This window comes from Cyprinus carpio, chromosome B24 (genome assembly GCF_018340385.1).
Source record: "Cyprinus carpio isolate SPL01 chromosome B24, ASM1834038v1, whole genome shotgun sequence".
Lineage (NCBI taxonomy): Eukaryota > Metazoa > Chordata > Actinopteri > Cypriniformes > Cyprinidae > Cyprinus > Cyprinus carpio.
The window spans coordinates 10,337,260-10,360,249 of NC_056620.1; the positions used below are offsets into that span (position 1 = coordinate 10,337,260).

At 39.5% G+C, this 22,990-nt stretch overlaps 1 protein-coding gene, 1 non-coding gene and 1 pseudogene across 2 annotated transcripts; 2 read left to right on the forward strand and 1 right to left on the reverse strand.

Annotated features, from left to right (window-relative positions):
* Window positions 1-412: 412 nt before the first annotated feature.
* On the forward strand, window positions 413-484 carry trnae-cuc. Its single transcript has one exon. It is a non-coding gene; the product is annotated as a tRNA-Glu (tRNA).
* Window positions 485-5,428: 4,944 nt separating this feature from the next.
* On the forward strand, window positions 5,429-10,077 carry LOC109068728 (transcription factor 21-like). Its single transcript, XM_019085474.2, has 2 exons — window positions 5,429-6,141; window positions 7,519-10,077. Exons 1-2 carry the CDS (start codon window positions 5,737-5,739, stop codon window positions 7,600-7,602), a joined length of 489 nt encoding a protein of 162 aa, XP_018941019.1. The 5' UTR covers window positions 5,429-5,736; the 3' UTR covers window positions 7,603-10,077.
* Window positions 10,078-19,953: 9,876 nt separating this feature from the next.
* Window positions 19,954-22,251, reverse strand: LOC122142198 (annotated as a pseudogene).
* Window positions 22,252-22,990: the final 739 nt, after the last annotated feature.

A 22,990-nucleotide genomic window follows, 5' to 3' on the forward strand; every position in this document is an offset into this window, starting at 1 on the left:
GAAGGATATTGGTTTGCTTATACCCTTTTTAGTACTTGAGCTTAACTGAAACTTAAGTGTTCGTAGATGTTTAAGACTGTGTTGAACTTGATTTATTGCAATATTGAGGTGTTCAGGTTTATTTTGATTTTAGACAATAAACATAATAGCTCTATTATTTTTCTTTTATAAAAGATTTTATTATATATACTATACAAATCAACTATTTATTATTATTATTATTATTATTATTATTATTATTATTTTCACTGGCATTTCGATTAAGCCCTGAACACACGGCACGATTTTTGGCTGATGAAAGATTCTTATCGTGAAACAATCGTGGTGATTTCTGTAACCAAAGATATATAATGAATGAAGAAAACAGCATGACCATCACACAGTGGGTTTGCTGCTATGATTCACGAAATTTGGGGATGTAGCTTAGTGGTAGAGCACATGCTTCTCATGTATGAGGTCCTGGGTCCATTCCCCAGCATCTCCAAGCTCTGTTGGATGAGTTTCATGGGGAAGTCGTTGCCTAATGGTTAGAGAGTTTGACTCCTAACCCTAAGGTTGTGGGTTCGAGTCTCGGGCCGGCAATACAACGACTGAGGTGCCCTTGAGCAAGGCACCGAACCCCCAACTGCTCCCTGGGTGCCGCAGCATAAATGGCTGCCCACTGCTCCAGGTGTGTGTTCATGGTCTGTATTTCATTTTGTGTGTGTTTACTGCTGTGTGTGTGCACTTTGGATGGGTTAAATGCAGAGCACGAATTCCGAGTATGGGTCAACATACTTGGCTGTATTTCATGTCACTTTCACTTTCACTTTTTTCACTTACTGACCAACCAATAAAAATGCGACATGAAATCAACGCAACATGGCTCTAAAACATAAAACTGCTTACCTCAAGCTCTTATGCCTTTCTCTTTCGCCGCTTACACTTTTTTCAGCACACACACAAAAAAATACAACTGCTAAAGTGTGTTTTATCGTGCTCAGTTTGTTTACCACTAGCACCTGCTGATGACCTTTCATTATTCTATAGGAACGTGCATCATAGCGTACGAGTCAATAGATATCATCATCGTACAGTCTACACACACGTCGTAGACAAGTTTATTAGATCTGTTTCGCACAGTGTGATGTGCAGTGATCTTATATGATTGCTAAAATCGTGCAGTGTGTTTTGGGTTTTAGGTGTTGAGTACTAGTATGTCTTGAGCCTATGTTCAGTATGAGTAAAATACTTAAATACTGTTAAAATTAGATTCTCTAAATTCTTTTACTCAAGTTGTATTGGAATTGGAGAATTACGTATATGTGCTTTTACTCAAGTATGGTTTTAAGGTACTCTTTACACCTTTGCAGATGAGTTGGTGACAGCATACAATTGTATAGGTAAACAATAGAAAGCATGCTTCTGTCACAAAGGCCAGCTGATAAGAGCTGCACAGGTAAACTTCACTCCCAGTGACCTGGGTTCTAATCCACTCGATACAAGAATGGGGGGAGGAAAACAGGAGGGGTTGCGCTGGTGCCATGACCCGGATGGGAATGAGATTTATTGGGTGAGTGTAACAGAGGCCAGCTGGTAAGATCTGTGCAGATAAACCTCACTCCCCTGATCTCAAAAGGTGCACTTGCAACTGATTTTAAAGGCTGCGGTCTTTAGCGTCCTTGTTAGCATGCCCACCCCCATGCCAGCAACCCGGGTTCAAATCACAGTGGAATGCGAAAACATGTACAATGTGAATGGCCTCAATACTATATCACTACATGGGTTCCAAACATGCACAGTTAAACTTGATGAGGTGCTGGAATGGTTCAAGTGGAAATGCAACTAAAATTATTTGGCCAGATGGTGAAAAATGCAAGATGGTGTAGACAAATAATAACTTTAACTTTAAAACACAGTGCTCATGTGTGAGATGCTGAAAAAGCAACAAGACATGTGCAAAGACTTCCGTCTAAAACATGTTTACCTATAGAAAATGATTGAAAATTGTACACAAAAAGGTGTTTTGTGTGAACGGGCCCTAACAATAGGAATGAATATCTTGAATTCCACAGAGCAAGAAGCATAAACTGTTTATTGTAGGTAATTCCAAAGCTGTCTACACTTGGCATGTGCCCTCTGCAAAAATGGAGCATGCGAGTCAGCTGTGCTTTTGGATAATTGTTGGCTGAGGGTGACCACTGTAATATAAAATCTTAATTTCACACTCATTAGGTGGGAATGGAAACTCATACATATCGAGTTTACCGAGAGATATTGTGAGATGCTGAGAAAATTTCAGCTGTGGGAAATTCAGTTTTATGGTTTAGGAAATGTCGCTCTTTATGTATAGTCATATGAAAGATGTATTGTTGCATATGTATCTTATGCAGAGATATGCCTTTTTAATGGATTGTGTAATCTTATCAAGATAATACTATTATGGATGTGGCTAAGGAAGGTTTCTCTTCTTTAAGAGCTGGTGGTGTTCAAAATGTTCAAACTTAAATGGGAAGCAGTCCTCATATGTATGTCTAACCTACACGTTTTTAATCATAAATTCTGTATAATGTTGAAAATTATTTATTTATATTCCAAAATAGCTATGGCCCACTTTGATGTGTCATTCAGTTGCCGATATGAACAGGCCCCACTGAAGAGGCAGTCATACAAAATTTCCTATAACACAGCTGAACTGACATCTGCCAAGTATAATGAAATAAAAATCATTTTTATTTGCCTGGCATGTGCAATGCTTACATGTTTCTGCATGATATGAGAGACAAATGAGAGCACGGTGTGATCATGTGAAGAATGTCAACATGTTTATTTCTCCTTCACCCACAGGGTCCCAGCAATTGCCCCCCATCCTGCAGATGTAATGTAAAGTGCTGACAGCTGTGGCCAATGTGCAGCGAGTGTGTGTGAGAGCACTCTAACCAAGCAGAAACCCAATATCTCTGTGAAATGGCCAGTGGATTAAGAACGTTTGATAAGCCTTCAGACATTTCTATTTGCTTAAGAGCATGTGGGAAAAGGCATTTAAGTGGACCGTGGGTGACCAATGAACTGAAGAAATAAGAAACTGAAGGTTTCCACAATGTTTTCACTAAATAATTTAATTGAAGTGTGGCTAGGTTGGTTTGGGTTACACTAGTGTAAAGCAGGTTGTTTTGGAGAATGCCTTGTATTTCATTTATTATATATTTAAGATTTAAACATATTTCCATGTTTAAAGCTGATATATTAATATTTTTAACCATTGATGTGTGTGTGTGTGTATATATATATATATATAAATATATATATATATATATATATATATATATATACACACACACACACACACACACACCACACACACACACACACACACACACACACACACATTTAATACCTATATATTATTTAAGTATTATTTAATATTCAATAAATATGTATTAAATAGTCTATATTCAATATATATGTGTGTGCATATAATGTGCATGCATTCAGAATTTTAAATGAATATAACATAAATAAATATTAAATGAATATTGAATATATTCTTTTGTATACCTCTTATGCTGAATTTAATTTAAAAAAATATTGTAAAATATTACAATCTCAAATAACAGTTTTCTGTATTAAAGGGGTCATATGATGCTGCTAAAAAGAACATTATTTGGTGTAATGCAATGTGTTTATGTGGTTTTAGGTTCAAAAAACATTATTTTCCATATAATGTACATTATAGTTTCTCATCTATGCCCCTTCTGAAACGCGTCAAATTATTACAAAGCTCATCATTCTGAAAAAGCGAGGTGTGCTCTGATTGGCAAGCTATCCAGTGCGTTGTGATTGGCTGAATGCCTCAAGCATGTGACGGAAATGTTCGTCTCTGCTCGTGCACATCCTATCATCGGTTCTCTTTTAGCAGTTCAGTCAATGTACTGTTAGGAGTAACTGAACAACTCAGGATATAAACCAAATAATTTAATTTGTGGATTAGTGCATACTGGAGACGTGAACCATTTCAAATGATTCAGTTTGATTTGGTGAACTGGTTCGACCGGTAAATTATTTAAATATAAAAAAACTTACTTACAGGATGTGAGTCAGAAGCACCAGACTGTCCTTGCGAAGTTTGAACTGCCCAACTTTATAGAAACAGCAGTTGTGCCACAGACGCATTGCAGGCTACTGCTTCAGAATACAGTCCTCATCCTCCATAAAATGCGCAGCACACATCTGAATATTTGGGTCGGACTGTTCTGGAACAACTTAACCACTGATTTCTAGTCATGACCAAATATTGAAAACAAAACAAATTAGCTTTCACAACCAAAACGAAACACACAGCGACTCCACAACATAGCAGTGGTGGCAACAGAGAGAATAAATGTCACGCCTTCTTTCTTTGCATGAACATTTGGGTGGCGTTATGCAAATCTTCCCACACAGTGACGTAGACATGTGGGGGCGTGTTAGAACGAGACGTTTTATTAGGGCGTGGTTGACTCTTAACTTTTATAAAGAATATCTCTTTGGATTTCAGACTTTAGTCTTTGCAACTTTACAGATCTTCTTTATGCACCAAGAGCTTGTGACACTCCAAAGAGAAAGGAAAAACTGAAATCGCATCATATGACCCCTTTAATATCTTTTCAAATGTAAATGATTCCTGTGACAGCAAAGTTAAATTTTCATTAATTTAAGTTCAGCTATTACTCCAGTATTCAGTGTCACATGATCCTTCATAAATCATTCTAATATGCTGATTTGGTACTCAGTTATTATCAGTTATTGTTGGTGCCCAATTATTAATGATCATTTGTATTGTTCATTAATTGTTCATATTGAAATTCTATTGTTAATTTTGAAAACAGTTTTTGCTAGTTAATATTTTTGTAAAAACTGTGAGAATTTTTTTCTCCAGCATTCTTTGATGAATATAAATTTTACTGAATATTTATTTTTTTTTAAATAGAGATCTTATGTAATATTATAAATGTTTTTATTGTTGCTTTTAATCTATTTAACGCATCCTTACGGAATAATATTTATTTCTTTAAACAAACAAACAAAACAAAAAACACTGATAATAAAGAGTAATGCTTCATGAGCACCAAATCAGCATATTAGAATTATTTCTGAAGGATTGTGTTATTTTTATGAATAATTTATATATATATATATATATATATATATATATATATATATAAATATATATATATATATATATATATATATATATATATGAATATATTTCAGTTTTATATATATAAAAATAAACAATAAATTGCCAGATCTGCAGCCTGTTTTATGTAGTGCAGTTAAAAATCTCATGGCATTGGTTCATGGTAGATTCCATGGATTCATGCTGCATATGCTGTCAGTGCCACTGTCTCAAGTCGTCTTGCCAAAAGTTAGAAGGGGAAAAGGGGAGGAGAAATGCCTAATCCAGAGTGACCCTGCCAAACCCCAAACCTTAAATGTGCATGGGACACCGCAGGACAAACTCTGAGATGCTCAGCAAAGACTGGTAGAATATACAGTCTGCTTGACCAATTTAACAACATTTACATTCAGAAGATGCCGAATGACTTTAAATAATGGCCCTGTATTGATGCGCCTTTTTCTGCCTGGGCTTCTTCTACAGAGATTTCAAATTAAGGCAGCACCTGTTGCTTTGAATCTACAGCAAGGACACTGAATATCATATACCACTGAAACGCAGGAAATCAAGTTCTTTGCTCTGAAGCAGGTGCACTCGAGATGTCCACGGGTTCGGTGAGTGATCCTGAAGATCTCCAGGAGCTGTCAATCACTCACATGGACACACGCTCTCTAGAAGACTCAGAAGACGAGTTTAGTACTGATGACAGTCTGAAAGCAAAGACCAAACTTCGAGCTACTGGCAACAACAACAAGCAACAAATGAAGATGAGGAAGGATGGCAGACAGTCTCAGAGAAACGCAGCTAACGCCAGAGAGAGGGCACGCATGAGGGTTCTGAGTAAAGCATTCTCGCGGCTGAAGACCAGCCTGCCGTGGGTACCGGCAGACACCAAACTGTCAAAGCTGGACACGCTGCGTCTGGCATCCAGCTACATTTCTCACCTCAGACAGCTCTTGCAGGAGGACAGATACGAGAACAGCTTTGTGCATCCTGTAAACTTGGTATGAGTGAGTGTTGTTGAGTTTGTCACAGGAATTTATACACTTCCATCTGGTCAAGAAGATTTATTGCTCAGCATTACTTGTAAAATGCATCATCTATATTACATTTTGCAAGCATATAAAATGTATATTTTTTTTTGAAGTACTGCACTTTTGCAGGACCATAAAAATACCACGTTACATATATATATATATATATATATATCACTTTTGCAGGACCATAAAAATACCACGTTACATGGGAATTATTCAGATTTTTTTTGAAGTACTGCACTTTTGCAGGACCATAAAAATACCACGTTACATGGGAATTATTCAGACATGTATAATTTTAAAGTACTACTGTATTACTATTAGATACCATTACTGTACCATGGTATAATGCTGAAGACGTTTATTTGAATTTAAATACTCGATTATGGATATATATGTATTTGTGTATATAATATACATATATATGTATATATATATGTATATATGTTATATATATATATATATATATATATATATATATATATATATATATATATATATATATATATATATAAATGTATACATAAAAAATCATTCTGTATTAAATAACAATAATATAATACTTAAGTAAATACAACAATATTCTTAAATAATACTTAATTACTTAATAATTACTATGAGTAACAATATAAATATCTTCATTGTTTGTTTGTTTGTTTGTTTGTTTGTTTTTTTAGTTTACAGATTATTTTACTCAACAGTTTATATGCTGAGTATAAGTATTAATGTGGATGGTAACACTTGTTACACGTTAAATGTCCTTTCAATGATAATAACAATTAATTATGCATAATTACATGCAAGTAACCCTAAACCAAAGCGTAATGCTAAACCTCACCATATAGTAATATATACTTAAATGTATAATTACACTGTAACAAGGACACCTTCAAATAAAGTGTAACCTTGTGGATATTCTTTTTAATATTCTGTATTAAATATAAATAATATAAATTTATATTAAAAAATCAAAAATATTCATAATATAAATGCTTGACAGTACATATTTTATCTTACATATTACAGTAACAGCAGATATACTATATTAATACATTAAATTAATATGTAGTTTATCATTTTAATAATTTATCATTTCATTTTATTTATTATAAATCATTTGTCTTGTTAAACTGAATTATATTTGTTCATATATTGATTGGTTTATTATTTTTTTTATTTTGTATTACTTAGGCTATCAATCATATAATATTAAAATAAATCCTATAAATATTTAAAAATAAAAGTAATACTTTACAGTACACTAAGCATTACATGTGTTCACATCCGCATCTTATGGCATTCTACCAGCAATATGTGGCTGACTTTTTTATTCTTTTTCCACAGACCTGGCCTTTTGTGGCCTCAGCACGATCAGAGGACACCAAAGACATTTCAGCAGCGGTCAGACTATGTGGAGCTACAGCATAAACATCTGGCACCTCTCAGTCTTTTATCCCCTCCATCTCTCTCTCTCTCTCTTTTTACTGTCTGTACTCATGCACTTCCTTTGAACTTACATCAACTGACATTATGCAATGAATGCAACTGCATGTGGACCTACAATTTAAAGTCAGTGCACACAAATCTGTCTTTATATAGCCTGATGTTTTTTATGTTCATTCTAGCAAACAAAAACTGATATTACTATATGTGTTGAGATATTTGAAATGATGTCTGTATTTAGCTTAAAACCAGCTCTCGTGAAAAACAAAAAAACAAAAAAACAAAAAAAACAACTTGCATATCCAGGGAAGCACTTTTATTGTTTTAAGGCACTAGTAATTTTCTAACCATCCGGCAGTCATTTAAAAATACATTCTATTTTCCACTAAACAGCAACATGACCTATGTAATTAAGACTAGGTGGAACAGAACACAAAATATGCTTGATATCTTGAGATTTGTCTACATATGTTATACTCCAAAGTATGTTTAAGTTTATTTATGAATGTGATATTTGTGGCTTGTTCTATCTTTTCTTTTAATGTGCTTTACATTATCACTGAATGAATTGCTCAATGAGTGTCTACCTTGATGCATAATAATCTTGGACCAGCCAGCTAACAAAAATGTATTCTAAGAACATTTTGCAAAAATTCTCATTAAGGTATGAATAACGTTTTTTTTGAATGTTCTCTGACTTTTTTTGGTGTACGTTAGAGGAAACATTAAGTGAAAATTACATTTTATAACGTTGCATAGTCTATTATGGCAATGCTACTTTTGAACAGGCTATTCTCTTAAATTGGGGTATCTGAAACTAGTCAGTAATATTTTTAAACAGTTAGATAACGTCTAACTAAAATGTTTCAAAAAAGCATTCCATGAACAATATGCTAACATTTTGGAAACCTCATTAAAGACCACATACATCTGAATGAACCTTTAAAGTGTGTTCATAACTTTGAGAGAAACATGCCTAAACATTCAATGATAAAGAGTCACTCTGTCACTTGAACAATTGTATCTCATTTATCGTGTTGAATCTTAGGCTATGCTTGTTTTCGGTTATTTCGTTTGTGAGAATACCCTATTACACATGAATGCCATTTTTCTTAGGAGGAACACTTTGATGACTGTATATATAGGCTAAATAAATTTCATAAAGTCCATACTGTTAACTTTCTGTAAACGGTTTTAGTCCCTTCAGAAAGACTAGGCTACTCAACATCGTGTGCGTCCATTTATCAAATGTGTAACAGTCTTTCAGAATGCCTCATGTTATCACCTTAAAGTTATCGCCCCAGAGTACACAACTTAAAATAGGCTACTGTATTTTCCAAATCACAGAACCCCAAATTGTGTGAGCTTGTGCTCAGGGACGATCCAGGTAAAATAAAATATATTCCAGACTTTTCAAGGGCCCTCTCTTCCTTTTGGGCCCTGGTAATCAGTACTGGTTTTACCCCCAGTCCGACGCCCCTGCTTGTGCTCATCTGGACATTATAATGTGTGCGGTTTGAAGAGGAAGCCGACTTTTCATCACGTTTGTGGAGGATTGCAGCTGTTGAGCCGTTAGTTTCCCAGAACACTGAACGGTTCCCTTGAGGGAGTCTCACAGGAGATGAAGCACTTTGTCAGGCGAGGACAGCTCAGAAACGGCTCTCACGTTCTCCACCGCTGCTGCGGGATGAGCGCTCTGGAGTTCACCGAGCTTACAATGAGGAAAGCATTATCTGACTTCTTAAACCACCGTGATTTGTCATCCTCTTCTAACTGTTCAAACACAACATTATAGTATCAGAACGCAACTGGAATGTAGAGTAGAATAGGCTACCTAGTATTCAATACACAGTAGAAAGTGTGCATGTGCGTTTCATGCATCATTCGATCTGACAACAGTTTAAAATGTAATACTAATAGACAAGGAAAATCTTAATTAATAGGCTAGTACCATCTAGTGGTGACCGAGCTTTCTGGCCACATGATACAGTAGGCTAGTTCTTAACCAGAGGCCCGGGGGTCAGTAGGTGCCTCAGTAACTTATTAAAAAAAAAAAAAAAAAAAAAAAATTCTTATATATGTATAAATAGATACCTTTGTTCATTCATTTTAATTAGATGGCCAAACAGCCACGTTTAACATTACTTCTAGGTTTTGAAGACCAAATGTGATACTATTAGCCTATATATCTCATTTGTTATGATTTGTTCTGGATATCACACTCAAACAAAGGATTGAAAAAATATAAAATATATTACAAATACGAAGAAAAAAAATACAGTGTTCTATTTTGATTGGGATCGTATTTGTTAATGTGATTCTAAACAGTAGTAGTTTTGTACATAGCCAGCAGAGGTCGCTATTGATCCACAATCCGCCTCAATCAGCCTCAATCACAGCAAACTTTCGACACTCGCTCTGTCAGCAAGTTTATTGCATTTTAACCTTGATGCTTTCCTAATTTACACTGAATAATAAAAGTTTGCTTTAGTAAACGCTAAACTTAGCAAACTCCCTTTTTTTCTGTAGGTCTATTGGTGTGTGTTTGTATGGAGAGCAAAAATGTCCAGTAGATTTAATTAAAGTCTTGAAAAACTCTGTATAGGCTTCCATTTCTCAGGTGGAACATATTTTCATTAATATGGAGCTTTGTTTTTGGGTATTAACCCATAAGGAAGTCCAATTTTTGGTGTACCAAAAACACATTTCAGAAACAAAATCTCTTACTGCAAACCCACGTCAAGAACAGTCTTTGAGGATATGAAAGACATTCTAAGTTTATTTGTTATCTAATATCTATTCACTCAACAGCAAGGAGGAAGAAAATGTTAAACGGGGCCTATTACTTTGATTATAAGTTAAGCATCTGCTTTATTTTGGTTTCATTCAAAACATGCAGGTCATTAAATATTGTGCCTTGCTAGCTTTATCACAAGAATTTGAGGGAAAAGCACCATAATTTGTATATTGCTATCACTAAACTGACCAGTGGCATGCATAATTGCAGCATAAAGTAGGCCAAAAAAAAAAAAAAAAAAAAGAAGAAAAAAAAAACCCTTACACTTACACTTTATTAAACTTTATCTATTTGTGTCTGTAGATTAATTGAAATACATATCTTCAAAGGGCTTTTTTTCTCTAAATATTTTTCTCATGCACTGAGCACTATATTCTGAAGGTTTTTACCGAGTGGTTTGTCTGTATATTTGTTTGTTGTGTGTTAATATCATTTGCCTGATTTATAACATTTTATTCCTAAAAACATGGAGAGTTTTCTGGCTGTTTATATTATTTTCTAATATATGGAGTGATATAAATGGATATCCAAAATCCCTTTTGTAAAAACACTTTACTTTAATATGTAAACAATATGAAACTTTAACCAAATGTTCAGATTTCTGTTCTGGAAATGTATGCAAATATGTGCAAATGTAATGCCTCATTTGCATTTTTAATCATAACACAATACAAAACAATTGTCTTAAATGTACCGTAATTAATCACCCGGTGAAGTATATTGATACTTACTAGTTAACATTTTTACCTTATTTTCCTACAGTGTATTACCTTTGAATAAATACGGTGAAATATTGATCTGAGTTGGAATTATTTTATAATTTTACCTGCATATTATCTTAGGCTTCCACTTAGAAATAAAAATGTATAAAAGAAGTATGCAATAATTCATTAGATTGAAATGTTTAAAAAATAAATGTAATTACTTGACAAATTTTATCATGTCTTTATATTAGTTTTATAATGTGTATATATTATGTTTCATTATATATATATATATATATATATATATATATATATATATATATATATATATATATATATATATATATATTATATTATATTATATTTGCATACAAACATAATTCGATTAAATTACATTAAAAAGTTTAAAAGTATAAAATGATATTTGATCACCTGACAGACCTGATGGCATGATCGGCCAATCAGAATCCAGTATGGTAGAAAGCCGTATAATAGAATGCTGTATGTTTACACTGGCAAATCAGACCCTGGCCACACTCTTTCTTTGAAGATGGCTTTCTTTTCACAGTGCCAAGTCACTACTATGTGGTCAGTGTAATCCACAACTACATCCAGTATGTAGCATCATGAAACATGGCAGACTGTGAGAAAGTTTGGTGGCGCGCTGAAGGTCACGGCGAATATTACAGGGTGTGTGATCTGCTTGGCTGGAGACTTCCTGCTGGGCTGGAGGGGGGAGATGACACAGTTTTCTTTTAGGCAGGTGATAGAGTTTCTGCACAAGAGCAAGGCGCTCTATCTCCCGAGAGAATGGAGCCTCTTTGTGGCTGGATGTGCTCACAGAGGAAGGTCAAACCAGGGAAGGGAGGGGTGATGAGGTTGAGCATTGACAAGAAAACATTTCATCAGATATTTCCCTCTTCCTATTGATTCTTTGCCCACTCAGTTCTTTCTTTCTCGATTATTTGTGAAGTTCGAGGGGTGGTGTTGGCAGCATCCTTGAGTCTTTTTATGCAATGGCCTGATTAGGAGTGTGATTCAGGATACTGATATTTTCTTGCAAGGTTTGCATTATTCTTCTCTTGCTGTTTACAAGAAAAGGGTGGGAACCGCAGCCATTGTGGACTGAACAAAAGGGTTTAGGTGAGCTCCTGAAGGGCATTGTTGTTCACAAAGCCACACATTTTGCTATTCTCCAGGGCTAAGGTGTGTTTGGGAATAATGTCACCTGTGAAAATGTTCCAAGTGTCGGTTATCACAACACGGAGATGGCACAAAATATAATAACCGATGCAACAGAAAAACAATTCCAGTACAGAACATAAAATATGCTGCACTGTACACCATTCAGAACTGAATCGAGAATTACTTAAATTAAAGTTCAGTTATGGAATTTTGTTTGAATTTTAAATTAAGTACCAAACATGAGGCAGACTTGTAATTCGGATTTAGTTTGAAATTTACTAAATAACACAGGGGCATTTAAATGTGATTTTAATTAGACAAGTACGGTTTGACAAACTTTGAATGTTGGCTTAAAAAGTTCTAAAACTGTTTGTAAAATGTTTCTTGAACTTTGAAGGTTTTATAGATCTTACAAGAAGACAGATAAGTCATTTTCAATTGAAAGAATTTTGCCCTTAAAAAAATTCTGTCATACATTACTCTGTTTCAACCAAATTTCTTCTGTAGAACCCAGAAAATGATATATTGTGAAGACATGTCTGAATATTTGAAGATATTAAACATTTTAAGATTTTGAAGAACTATTTTTGTCCATATAGGTAAAGCTGCAGTCTGTAAGTTCTGCCTCTTTATCGCCATCTCTGTTCGAAAACCTGCAATTTTGCGTCATCTGCGCCTTATGGATGACACAAAAGAGCATACACAGCATACAGTGATCGGAAGAGACACAGAGGAGACCGTTGACAAAGGAATTATTGAATAAATAAAGGAATTATTGGGAAGTCGTGGCCTAATGGTTAGAGAGTCGGACTCCCAATCGAAGGGTTGTGAGTTCGAGTCTCGGGCCGGCAGGAATTGTGGGTGGGGGGAGTGCATGTACAGTTCTCTCTCCACCTTCAATACCATGACTTAGGTGCCCTTGAGCAAGGCATCGAACCCCCAACTGCTCCCCGGGCGCCGCAGCATAAAAAAAAATGGCTGCCCACTGCTCCGGGTGTGTGTGTTCACAGTGTGTGTGTGTGTTCACTGCTCTGTGTGTGTGCACTTTGGATGGGTTAAATGCAGAGCACGAATTCTGAGTATGGGTCACCATACTTGGCTGAATGTCACGTCACTTTCACTTTCACTTTTTAAAGTCATTATTTTTGTTTTCTTCACTTACAAAAAGTGTTCCCGTCACTTCATACAGCCCAGATTGCACGTCTGATGGCAGATGGAGTATTCTGACAACGACTTTCATACCTTTTATGGACATTGACACTGCTATTTACTTGGCAGTCTATGGGACAGTCACAGGCCTCCAGGTTTTCATCCAAAATATCTTAAATTGTGTTCCGAAAACAAACAGAGCTTTTAGGGGTTTGGAATGACATTGGGGTAAGGGATTAATGACAAAATTTTCATTTTGGGGTGGAGTATCCCTTTAAGAAATTCTTTTAACCCAAAAAGCAAATTATGCTTCCTTTGAACTGGTTGTCTTTAAAATACAAATATTATCTATCTGTTATCATAAACACATTTAAAACTGGAATATAATTTAATTTTATTCACATGTGTTTCATAAACACATAATCATTTCTGGATTACAATCCGCCATCAAAACGATAAATGTAATTATTCTGGCTGCTGTGAGAAAAGACTATAAACAATCCACCACCTGCAGGATCCTCACATGCGATAGCCTCGTAGCCAGGACAACTTCTTCGTGTTTACAGATGTGACGGAATGATGCAGCAGCATGCTCGAATTTCCCGCAAAAACCTACCTGTACCACTCACGTTAGAAAACATTATCATAAGATAACCGTTGTGAAAAGGCTAAAGTAAGGCGATAGTTTTGAACACTGGCTGGTTATGTACTTGCTCACATATTGATTTCTGAATATTCTTTAACCAAAAACAGTTACGGTCTGCAGCTTTAAAGCCAGTGGGGTCCTAAACAACATTTGACTTTCATTCTATAGACAAATACCTTCATTTGTGTTCCACAGAGGTAAAAAGTCATACAGGCTTGGAATTTTCATTTTTGGGTGAACAATCTTTTCAATGTAAATATACACATTCACCCGCTTCATTTCCACAATGCTTACCGAATTGTAATTTTAATTCCGAATCAAATTCCAGTTTTGCTTCCTGTGTGTTTTGGCCAGTCAAATCAAATTCCAATTCTAAATTTTGACCTACTGTCCAACTCTGAAACTGAGATGTTTTTGTAGCCATTTATGGGTCACAAGTACGTCCAGGATGGGTGAGGTGAGTAAAATCTGACAGAAAACTACTTTATGAAATACGAACTGCAATTCTTTCACTTCTTTATGGGCCAGTTTCATTACAAACATCTCCTGAAAAGCTTTCATGCAGTGAGCCATTTCCCCTCCAGACACATACTTTCTCATCCATCAAGTGACGCTACAATGATGGCGACAGGTTGACAATGGGGATAATATTTTTCTCCCACAATGGCTTTTGGTTCCCTCCTTTTGGCAAGATTCTGGCTTCTATAAATACTCCCGGTTCCCATAGCTGTGGTTCACAGACACTGCTCTGAGCGAAGATGAGGCCTAGCGTGGCTTCAGGCCTGAGCTGTCAGCGCTCCACAGGGATTAGTAAGTCACAGTCACTGTATTGTTCTCCAGGCTACAATAGGCGCATGGGGCTCTGGCCTTTGTCTCGGAGTCCGTTGTGAACTTCAGAGATGGTAACAAAGGTGTGACACACCTGTGAATGTGGATTAAACTCTTTTTTCCTCTCTCGTTCCTGTCTTTTCTCAGATTCATGGCTGTAGCCTTTGGCTGTGTCCACCACATCAAACAAAGAACTTGCTAGTCATGAGTTCCTTAGTAGTTATTTGGTTACAATGAGATATTACGATCATATATTACAATTACACCCTTTTATTTTATACATTCTACTGACATTTGTAATGGTGGTCACCAAAATGATTTGTTTTCAGGTGATGTAACGGTCAGATAGGGAGGGAATGAGGTTTTATTTAATGGCACTGACCACCTCTGTTGTTAATTAAATCAATAACACACCCTTACTGCAAATTCCCGCCAATCTATTCAGAGAACAAAAACAAATTTCCCACAAATTTTTTCTTAAGCGAAGCTTATTTTGACAAGTCAGGAATAAGCTAGGACTTCAAAAGAAAGAAATAGTCTGTCATAGGTTTTGATGGAGATGTCTAAACAGCTAGGACGCTAATTCAGCGTTGTGTTTTTCTCCGCGGTGAACTTTTAGTGACCGCATCAGAGAGATTTCACAGATATCAGGTACAATGTGTAGTCCGAGGAGATTGTGTTTGACAAATGAATTATAATTACTCAATTTTGTTTCTTTGAACGGTCAAACAAATGACATCGTTTTAAAGTTTCACCGTTATGCAAACAAAGAATGAAAAAATATATACATATTTAAAACTTAATGAGTACAATAGACAAAACTAAAATTCCAACGTTTTAGAGCTATCGGGAAACATTGAGGAAAATCATGGCAAAATCGAAGACTGTTCAATGTTTGACTTGATATTACCACACCATAAACAATCATCGGTTTCATAATTAGGAATTTCTACAGCTATGGGCACTTTTGGGCCTCTGGACTTTTATAAAATAAACTCTCTTAAAACTCTCTTTCACACTCTCAGTTTATTTAATTCGTCTACTAACAGTGTCAAACTGTGGATATACACACATCATAAAAGAATGCAGTCATTTTCGTTATTTTTTCTTAAAAGTCAAGAAAGATTTCCACCACATCTTTGAAATAAAACAGCTGTTTTCTTTGAATTGCTATGGCTAATTTCACTGATAGCATTTTTACATATCTTAAAATATGCACAGTTAAATAATATATACACTACTGCTCAAAGGTACATTTTTAAAAAAAATCCGAAAGAGGTCTCTTGATGACCAAAGCTGCTCAAAAATATAATTTATACAATACAATACTATATTAAAATGCCACGCAGTCTTCACTGTCCTATGGATGTTTTTTTTTTTTTCAAAGATCCTTCAGAAATCATTCTAATATGCTGATTTGCTGTTCGACATCATTTCTTAAAAAAAGTTGTCCTATTTAACATTTCTGCAAAAACCGTTACAGTTTTTTTTTTTTTAAAGAACAAAATATAAAAGCTTTTATCACTTTTAATTTTCTTAAAGGGATAGTTTACCCAAAAATGAAAATCTGTCATTAATTACTGATGTCGTCCCAAACATGTAAGGCCTTTGTTTCATTTTCGGAATACAAATTAAGACATTACTGATGAAATCCGATAGCTTTCTGACTCTCCATAGACAGCAACTGACACCTTCAAGGCACAAAAAGGTTGTAAGGACATTGTTAAAATAGTCTATGTGACATCAGTGGTTCATCCGTAATGGTATGAAGCTATAAGAATATTTTTTTTGTTTGCAAAGAAAACAAAAATAACTTTATTTAACAATTCTTCTCTTCTGTGTCAGCCTCTGTCACGCATTCGCGAGAGTACCACAGCACATGAACTAAGGGTCAGAAAGCTCTCGGATTTCATCAAAAATATATTAATTTGTGTTCTAAAGATGAACGAAGGTCTTACGGGTTTAGAACGACATGAGGGTGAGTAATTAATGACAGATTTTTCTTTTTTGGATGAACTAACCCTTTAATGCATAGTTGCTGAAAAAAGTATTAATTTCTTCAGCAACTATGCATTAAGCACAGTATTTATATACACATACATATATATTTTTTGGGGGCATTAAAGAGTTTTGAGTGGATACAAAAGAAAATCTTTCATATTTACGTTGATGGAGGGACCCAAGTCATATATAAAGGCCAAAATATTAACAAGCTCGCACATGCTTTAGAAACATGGAAATTAACATTGAAACACTCTACAAACTGTACTCCACTCTTCATTGTGCTCTGTCAAACAATAGCATTGTGACTGGATACGTGGGCTTTATTATCAAGGTCAGTCTCACCTCGGTGTAGACGGTCATTATCCTCCATTATGCATATTGTGAGTCATCGGCTGTACGTCTGTCTCATTGACATTTGTGTGACATGCACCAGTTTGCAGGCCATCATCTTTTATTCACACATAGCCATGAATAACTTATCTCAGACTACGACAACATCTAGTAAAACTGTATGCGATACATTGGGCCTAAGAGTTGCCAGTGTGACCCCACGTTCTACTGGAGGTCTATGGGGCATGGAAGGGTCACAATGGGAGCATTTGGGACTGTTGACAGTGCAGCCAGTTAGCAACCACTGATGGATCTGCTACGTGCCTCTGAGACCAAGAGCCTCTTGGGCTGATAGTGTATCAGATAGCCTGTTAATTATACTGACTTCAAAAGAGCAGGCGCTGATGTCTGAGTGTGTCACTGTGGGTGACCGAGTGTTCCCATGACATATGTCTGCATGTGGACAGGTCTGTCGTTGTGCATGGGGCATAGGTGTACAATTTCTACCTGTGTGGGAATTCAGGAGTCTTCTGGATTAGCCTGATTAAAGTGTCATAATCCTACAGGATGGGATGGTCTCTTTCCCGTCCCATTGTCTTTGTGGTAAAGGTAGTAACCTGACCAGCGACATTTGATGACAGCTGCTAACCACAAAATTAGGGTTCTACCTAAGGGTCGACAAATTTTGCCATGTGTAGATTAAATTAACCTATTATTCACTGCTGACTTGGTCACTCAGATATTTGTCACCATCTCTGAGTTGGCAATGAATCACTGATGTCAACCAAAGTCGTCCATTTTCATCAGTAAGACACCTGGATTGGGACAAATTAGTTACATTCCCATCTGGGATGTAAGTGGGAAGGGAAACATCAGAAATAAATGTGCCTCAATAAAGGTTCTTTATAAGCATTTATGGTTCCATGAAGGACCTCATGGAATCATTCCATTCCTCAAATGTGAAAAGAAGTGAAAAAAAAAAACAGTAATCATTTTCTCACTGTTCATTTGTTCCAAACCTATATACAAACCTTTTTTTCTTTTTTTTTCTCCTCTTTTTCCTGTTCAACACAAAAAGAAGACATTTTGGATATCTGGATATTTTGTTGTTTTGAAGAATCTAACCACACAGTTGTTTTTATTCTTTTTTAATCCACAACATAATAAATAAAATCACAACTGTCAACTGTTTAATTACCAACATTCTTCAAAACATCTTTTTTTATGCTCAACAAAAAGTTTGAAACAAATGTAACCCTAGTTCCGAAAGAACGTCTCTAGGTTACGTATGTAACCCTAGTTCCTCGAGGGAACGAGACGCTGCGTCAAGCGCTTTGGGGAACGCGTCTAGCGTGAGCGACTCTGAATATCGTGTGAAACAGTCCAATGGAAGAGCGTGACGTCACGGGCGGGGTGACGTAAGCGACCAGGAAGCTATAAAAGCACATGCCGCGCAGCTGGCATCAGCTTCGAGTACCAGCAAGCACCGGCAGGGGTGCCGGGTGGTATGGCTCTGAGACGCAGCGTCTCGTTCCCTCGAGGAACTAGGGTTACATACGTAACCTAGAGACGTTCCTCTTCAGGAACTCGAGCTGCGTCGAGCGCTTTGGGGAACGAGTACCAACGCTGCCAGACTCCCAAACCCCTGCCTAGTGTGTATCCGAAGAGCACAGCTTAGGACGAGAGGACGGATGCGCCTGGAGTGACCGGCATGTCTAGGCCGTAAAATTTTGCAAATATAGAGGGCGTGGACCACCCCGCAGCGTTGCAGATGTCCAGCATGGATACACCTGCCAAAAATTCCTTGGAGGCCGCCATACCCCGTGTGGAGTGAGCCTTGGCTCCCAACAGCGGGGGACGACCAGAGGACTCATAGGTGGCGTTGATAGCCTCGACTATCCAACGACTAATAGACTGCTTAGAAGCAGGAGAACCCCTCTTGGGGGGACCATAGCATACAAGCAATTGGTCTGTTTTTCTCCACAGGGCAGCTCTGTGGATGTATGCGTCCAGTGCTCGAACTGGACACATACAATTTAGCTTCTCTTGGTCGGGCTCCCGAAAGGGAGGAGGACAGAAAAGCCTGCAGCACTACAGGTTCTGGTGTGACAGAGGGGACCTTAGGAACATAACCCGCTCGAGGGTATATGAACGCTTTGGTCATGCCAGGTGCAAAGTCCAGATATGTAGGGGCCACTGAGAGGGCCTGCAAATCTCCTACTCTCCTCAGAGAGGTAATGGCCAACAGAAAGGCGGTTTTGAGTGTCAGATGTCTGTCTGAAATATCTTGAATAGGCTCAAATGGAGGTCTGCACAAGGCCTCTAGCACCACAACCAAGTCCCACGGGGGAATACGGGACCGTACTGGAGGTCTCAGCCTCAGCGCACCGCGGAGGAAACGTGTAACTAATGGGTGTATTCCCAAAGACTGACCATCGAGAAGTGCGTGGTAGGCCGCAATGGCCGCCACGTAGACCTTCAATGTGGAGTGGGTCAACCCTGCAGAGAACCTGGCCTGTAGGAACTCCAGAACTGTACCAACTGGGCAGTTTACTGGGTCTAGCTGGCGGTTTCTCTGCACCATGAGGTGAAGAGTTTCCACCTCAGGGCGTACAGTTTCCTCGTTGAGGGAGCTCTGGATTGGAGGAGGGTCTGAACAACCTCGGTTGAGAGACCGGATGCTATGAACTGCGACCCCTCAGGGGCCACACCCACAGCTTCCACAGCTCCGGGCGAGGGTGAATTATCGTGCCCTGCGCCTGTGAGAGTAGGTCTGTCCTGATCGGTATCTCCCAAGGAGAGCCGTCGAGGAGCGAGACCAGATCTGCGAACCATACTCGGCCCCGGCCAGAACGGGGCTACTAACAATAGACGGACCCCGTACCGGCGTACTCTCGCCAGAACTCCCGGGAGCAGAGCAATAGGGGGAAATGCGTACAGACGAAGCCTCGGCCAGGTCTGTACCATAGCGTCCAGTCCCAGGGGAGCTGGATGAACTAGAGAGAACCAAAGGGGACATTGTGCTGTCTCCTGAGTTGCAAAGAGGTCTACTTGAGCTCTGCCAAAAATTCTCCATATCTGCTCCACCACCTCGGGGTGAAGCTTCCATTCCCCAGGCCTCGGCCCCTGCCTCGACAGTATGTCTGCTCCCACATTCAGTTTCCCAGGAATATATACTGCTCTGAGTGAGAGGAGTTTGCCCTGGGACCACACAAGGATCTGGTGCGCCAGCTTGTACAAGGGGCGCGAACGCAGACCTCCCTGGTGGTTGATGTAAGAGACCACCGATGTGTTGTCGGTGCGCACCAAAACATGGTGATCCCTTAGGTCTGGGAGGAAGTGCTTCAGTGCACGATAAACTGCTAGCATTTCTAGACAATTGATATGCCATGTCAGATGGCGACCGCTCCACAGACCGCGGGCAGGGTGGCCACTCATGACCGCACCCCAACCAGTGAGGGAAGCATCCGTCGCTAGTGTTACACGGCGACCAGGAGCTCCCAGCACTGGGCCCTGATTCAAGAACCAAGGTTTCTTCCACATGTCTAAGGCACGGAGGCAGCGCCGCGTGACCTTGATAGTTCGAAGTGGATTGCCCCTCGGGGAAAAATCCCTTGGTCTTGAGCCACCACTGTAGGGGTCTCATGTAAAGCAGGCCAATAGGTATCACGTTGGACGCAGCTGCCATCAGACCCAAAAATCTCCGAAATTGTTTGACAGTGAGTGACTGGCCTTCTTTGACTCTCTCAACTGAGATGAGGATCGACTCGATACGAGCAGGGGACAATCGTGCCTGCATCGTGGTCGAATCCCATACTACGCCTAGATAGGTGGTTCTCTGAACTGGAGAAAGTACACTCTTCTTGGCGTTCAGTCTCAAACCCAGCTCCCCCATATGTGCGAGAAACGACATCTTGATGCCGAGCCGCAGCCTGCTCTGACTGAGCTAAAATCAACCAATCGTCGATGTAGTTGAGAATGCGGATGCCCTGCATGCGCAGGGGGACCAGAGCCGCATCTACACATTTCGTCAACGTGCGGGGTGAGAGTGCGAGGCCAAAGGGAAGTACTCGATATTGGTAAGCTTCGCCCCCGAAAGCAAACCTCAGAAACTTCCTGTGTTGTGGAAGGATGGATATGTGGAAGTATGCATCTTTGAGATCTATTGTGACAAACCAGTCCTCGGACCTGATCTGCACTACAACATGCTTGATCGTGAGCATCTTGAACTTCAGTCTCATAACTGATCGATTTAAGACCCGCAGGTCTATGATCGGACGCAACCCCCCATCCTTCTTTGGAACTATGAAATACCGGCTGTAAAAACCGGATTCCCTGTCTTGAGGAGGGACCACCTCGATGGCCTCCTTCTCTAATAGGGCTTTCACTTCTTGTTCCATAACCAGACCCTGCTCGGGGCCGACTATCGTCGGAGTAACCCCGTTGAACATCGGTGGTGCAGAGCCGAACTGAATACGGTAACCTTTCTCTACCGTGTGCAGGACCCATTGAGATACATTTGGCAGTAGTTTCCACGCTGGCAAAATAATCTACTAAGGGAATCAGTCTCTCGAGACTGACCTCTGGTGTAAGAGGCCCCCGCAGGGGTGGCGAGCGTCTCAGCCCCGCTACGCGCACGGGCGGAAGATACTGAGAATGAAGCTCGCTGGGGACCGCTGCGCCCTGGAACACTGGCAGGGTTGGCAGACCGGCCCCCCAGAGGGCGCTGAGGCGAGACGGGCACCGTGTAATGCGGTGTGCACCGCTCTACCCCAGCAGAGGCTGCCCTCTGACGCCCTGGCTCTCTGGTGTCAGGGCTTCTTGGCCGAGGCCTTCTTAGCATCAATGACTGCCCTCAAATCTTGTTTGGGCCTCGAAGACCTCGGCCGAGAGCGTCGCTGAGGCTCCCGTTCCCTTTGCGGGGGAGCACGAGAGGCGACGCTCTGCTTTTGAGCCTCTCGGTATGAGGAGCTAGGGTGCGGCTGGGGCATCTCCCGCCCAGATGCCCCGAGGGAGCGACGAGGGAGGAATTTATGGAACGCCGCCGCCTGTTTGCGAGCCTCCTGAAACCTGTCGACGACAGTGTTGACTGCGTCGCCGAACAGGCCAGAAGGCTGGATCGGGGCGTCCATAAGGCAGACCCTGTCCCGCTCTTTCATTTCAGACAGGGTCAGCCACAAATGCCTCTCCGCAGCCACCATAGCTGCCATGGACCGCCCAAATCGCTCGGGCGGTCTCCTTGGTGGCGCGGAGGGAGAGATCAGAGGTCCTTCTGAGCTCAGTAATGTCATCGGACTTGATCTCCTCTCCCTCATCAAGCTCCTTCAGCAGGTCAGCCTGGTACGCCTGTAACACCGCCATGGTGTGCAGACACGCACCAGCCTGACCTGCTGCCGCATACCCTTTGCCCACCAAAGCCGATGTTGTTCTGAGCGGCTTGGAGGGCAATGCCGGGGCCTTCAAAGACGATGCCGTACCGGGGGACAGATAGCTCGCGAGCGTCTGTTCCACCCGGGGCATCGCTCTGTAGCCGCGCTCTGTAATCCCCACTACATTGCCGTAGTAATCTGAAGAGGGGATATACAGGCGGGCTGAGAATGGCCTCTTCCACGATCTAGCGATCTCTTCATGTAGATCGGGAAAAAAAGGAAGACCCCGGCAAGGAGGTGGCTGACTCGCCCGCAGAAAGCATTCATCGAGCTTGCTTTTCTGCGTTTCGGTTGTTTTCTC

Excerpts from the sequence above, each read along its gene's own strand:
- LOC109068728 (XM_019085474.2), top strand. The coding sequence starts at position 5,737 with ATGTCCACGGGTTCGGTGAGTGATCCTGAAGATCTCCAGGAGCTGTCA. Across the intron at positions 6,142-7,518 it reads TTGTGCATCCTGTAAACTTG|ACCTGGCCTTTTGTGGCCTC; the intron begins GTATGAGTGAGT and ends CTTTTTCCACAG.